We start from the raw sequence: 3,652 nt of genomic DNA, 5'->3' as shown, positions 1-3,652 counted from the left end.
TTATTTATAGTAATTATTTACAGTAATAAAGAAAAAAAAGGATTATATCATTATTTTTATGACAGATATATGTAAAAAAAAAGTACCGAAAAATTCGTTTGCAGAACATCGTTATTTGAACAAGCGCGGGTTACTTAGTTGACCGACGACGAATCAATCCATGATTCTTAATGGATGCGTCGTATTAAATATCGCTCGACTAGGTGCACGAGCCTGGCAAACAGTAGAAATAGCTTTCGGTGTCGCGCCCGTTTAAACTGACAGTGAACTTTAGGGATCGTCTTCTACACGGATAACGTTTGCACACTCTATGACTCGTTTGCACACATGTATTTTCCAGAGAATAAATCTTCACCTGCACGACGTAGCACGCGGATTAATCGCGATGGATTATTATCAATCCAGCAAAACGTTTTCAAATAGATTGGATACTATATCTGATGAAATAATGAATTAAGAACTTCGCCGCGTTTGAATTGTTTAAGTGGCATTTACTAAAGAATGCTTTCTGTCTGTAATACAATAAAGTATGAATGTCATGCGGTCACTGCGTATAGCTATTGCTGAGATGTTAATATAATACAAATATCCAACATTGAAAGGATTCGAAATTCTAAAAGAACAGTGAAAGTAACTTTGGATTTATAATAATTTTAGAATGTATAATATATGCACTTTTATAAATAATACAAAGTTAAAATATTTTTTAAAGTTACAAAATTTATATCATTTCATCATATAAATATATTGTACAATATTTATTATTTGATATATATGCACTTACTTTTAATGGTTTGCATAAATTTTAAAAAATTTCTTTTTTCGAATTTTCAGAGAGAATTTTCATTGTAAACTCAACATTTTTGGACTATTGCAAATGACTTTTGTCAAGGATTAATTGCTTTCAAATATACCAATTTGGAAATAGAGTGCAGTTTGGCAGGATGCCCTTTGGGAAGCATCACGTAAAAAAACGCAATACCGAGTTTTTACTGTTACACACTGTTCCGGAAACTGACGTTTTTTCCGTTCTCGTTATTTACAAGATTGTACTCGCAATCAAGTTAATATTTTTATATTTTTCATCAACTTCAGTGATAAATATACTTCAATATAAAAATGATTAAATTCGATTGCGTGATACTTGAATTACAACACTTTTTAAAAAAATGAAAAGAGTTCAGAGTGTCTATAAGATAAAACCTGTAATTTAGGCCGCGCGCGTTTCTATTTATTTGTCTATTCTATTATTTATTTTTAGTCTATTAATTTTTATTGATTCTATTATTTGTTATTTAATAATGTATTTTACATTGTTGATAATCAAAACTGTAATGTTATATTCAAAAACATGATAACACATTCTCGACGATCTGATAATATTGTTGCTAATGTAACGTACGCACTCAAAAAATTAATCAACTTGAAATTAAACGGAAACGGAAATATTTTATATTAACACAATTGTGTGCAATAAATCAAATTATGCGTATATTGATGTTTCTCTTTGCGAGGAACACATAGTAATGCACATACATAATACTATGATATTATATATATATTAGTATTAATAATTTAATTAATAATATATAGAATATACGAGTCATATATATATATATATGTATATATGATATAATTTGTATAATACTAAAAAAATAATAAAAAAAAATAGAAAATATGCAAGACTTTTAATAAGAAGTATAGCAATATATTAATATTGTTTTAATGAAGAAGATAATAATTCTTATTGACACATCTTCGAAGTACGATGTGTTTTCACTCTATGTAATAAGTAGTAGTAAAACGTACAATGTAAACATTTTATACACAGGTTAGGCAGGAACTTACGATTTTAGAGATTCAATCGTGGAGGATTCCTCTTTGGGCTGAATGTCCTCCATTGGGGTGACCTTGGCCGGCTTTGTGACTGAAAAGAGAGAAAGAAGAATCTCCTTTATACTGTTATACCTCACGAAGAGACTGCGACAGAGTCCTATATCCGCGGGCCAGGCTTACAAGACTTATATCCTCCGAGATCCCCCGCAATTGGCGAATCGATCGCTTTTCCCGCCCTCCTATCGCCTCTACAAAGTCTTTAAAGTTCCATTTGGATCTTTAAGGATACCTCCATGAGGGTGCTCGTTAAGTATTCAGCCCCTTCTTCCTTCTAGCTGGGGAAAAAGCCACGCGGCGATTTTATCTCGCGCGATTTGCCGAAGGCTTCCCTAATCGAGCGGCAGCGTTATCGCGAATCCCCGTCGGTAAACGGCCGCGCGATTTTGAGGGTCGGCTGTTATCCTCGACAGGAATGAATTCTCGATATATCCTGCCGAATACTTGGTTCGTCCCCTCTCTCTAACAAAAAAAAAGCAGTTCCGCAAGAAACGAGATAGAGATTGTAGTCGCATTGTTGCTTAATTTTATTCACACTGTACAGAAATTGACCGCTTTGAATTAATAAATGGTGCTATGGAAATGTTTGCTCAAAGATGGTCTTACTAGACGCAAAAAGTATTTCTCAGCACTAGTGATATTGCATTGCATCGCCAAGCAGAGTGCTTCTCTGCAGCTCCTCAATTAACTCAAATGCTCTCGCGAGTAACTAGATGATCCATGATTTTTTTCCATCACGAGTAACGTCGCGAATTAACGGAATGAAAAAGATTACCGTGAGTTAAAAAAAAAAGAAAGAAATTTTACCTCTTTTTATGCGCTTTTTTTCTTGTGAAATATTTCTCTCTATTTAAGGAATTTTTTTAAGAATGCAGAACTCTTGAAAACATTCCTATTTTTAAAGATTTATTTTACTTAAAAAAAGACCTATATAAAACTTAAAGAAAGTTTATTCGGGTATTTACAACGCAGAGTTTTGGTATTTACGTAATACTTGCTTTGTTTCTTCAAATTTGATTTATTTGCGCAGAGATGGAGGACAAAGTTTTGTAACTAAATACATTAGAAGATTTGTAAAGAGACTGTCTCAATAAGACAATTTCTATTAACTTAAACTTTATAATTCTAATTATTAAACTACATGTATCTTTTATATCAAAAAGTTTGCATGAAATTTAAAGCCTGAGAGAAGTTATTCTCCGAAAACTAGAGATAACGATACAAAGATAAAGAAGAGCCACTTTGTAATTAACGCGATTAATTACTCGCTAAAGCGATATCCGACAGCGCGACCCTTTTTTTACGAGATAAACTTACGCAAATTTCCTAGAAAATGAAAATGAAGAGAGATTGCGTGCCCGCGGCAATGCAAAATCCGGAAAAATCAGAATCAGATCGCATCAGGTCAAGTCGCGAGCGCGCGAACGCATGTGGCCTGGATTAGATCGTCCGTAGATCCAATTAAACTTCTAGAAAAACCGACCAGATGCTTGTGATTCGCCGCATATCACTTTTCTCACTGCGGAAATTAACCGTCAGATCGAATCTTACGTGAATTATGACTCAGTCTGAAAAATGTGCCGTACATAAAGTGCGGCTTCACGGGCATTAAACGATTAATTCCGTTTGTTCTCGCGCTTGAGCGAAAAGAATAGAATTGGTACCTTCTTTTTTTTTTATTATATATTAATACTGTGTTACTAATAGATTTAATATTTATTAAAATATTTAAAGTAATTATTTTATATATTTTATATTA

General features: G+C 32.9%; 1 protein-coding gene across 3 annotated transcripts in view; it reads right to left on the bottom strand.

Moving 5' to 3' along the window:
* LOC115235552 (regulating synaptic membrane exocytosis protein 2-like) overlaps positions 1-3,652 on the bottom strand; it is a 194,709-nt gene that overhangs the window by 161,818 nt on the left and 29,239 nt on the right. For all 3 annotated transcript variants that reach the window (XR_003884047.1, XM_029807418.1, XM_029807417.1), the window contains exon 3: positions 1,849-1,927. Coding sequence is in view for 2 of the 3 variants with exons in the window: in XM_029807418.1 (XP_029663278.1) it covers positions 1,849-1,927 (79 nt within the window). In the remaining variant the exon portion in view is untranslated. The remainder of the gene's footprint in view (positions 1-1,848; positions 1,928-3,652) is intronic.

The sequence above is a fragment of the Formica exsecta genome, unplaced genomic scaffold (assembly GCF_003651465.1).
Source record: "Formica exsecta isolate Colony F162 unplaced genomic scaffold, ASM365146v1 scaffold226, whole genome shotgun sequence".
Classification (NCBI taxonomy): domain Eukaryota; kingdom Metazoa; phylum Arthropoda; class Insecta; order Hymenoptera; family Formicidae; genus Formica; species Formica exsecta.
This window is presented reverse-complemented; position numbering and strand designations above follow the sequence as displayed.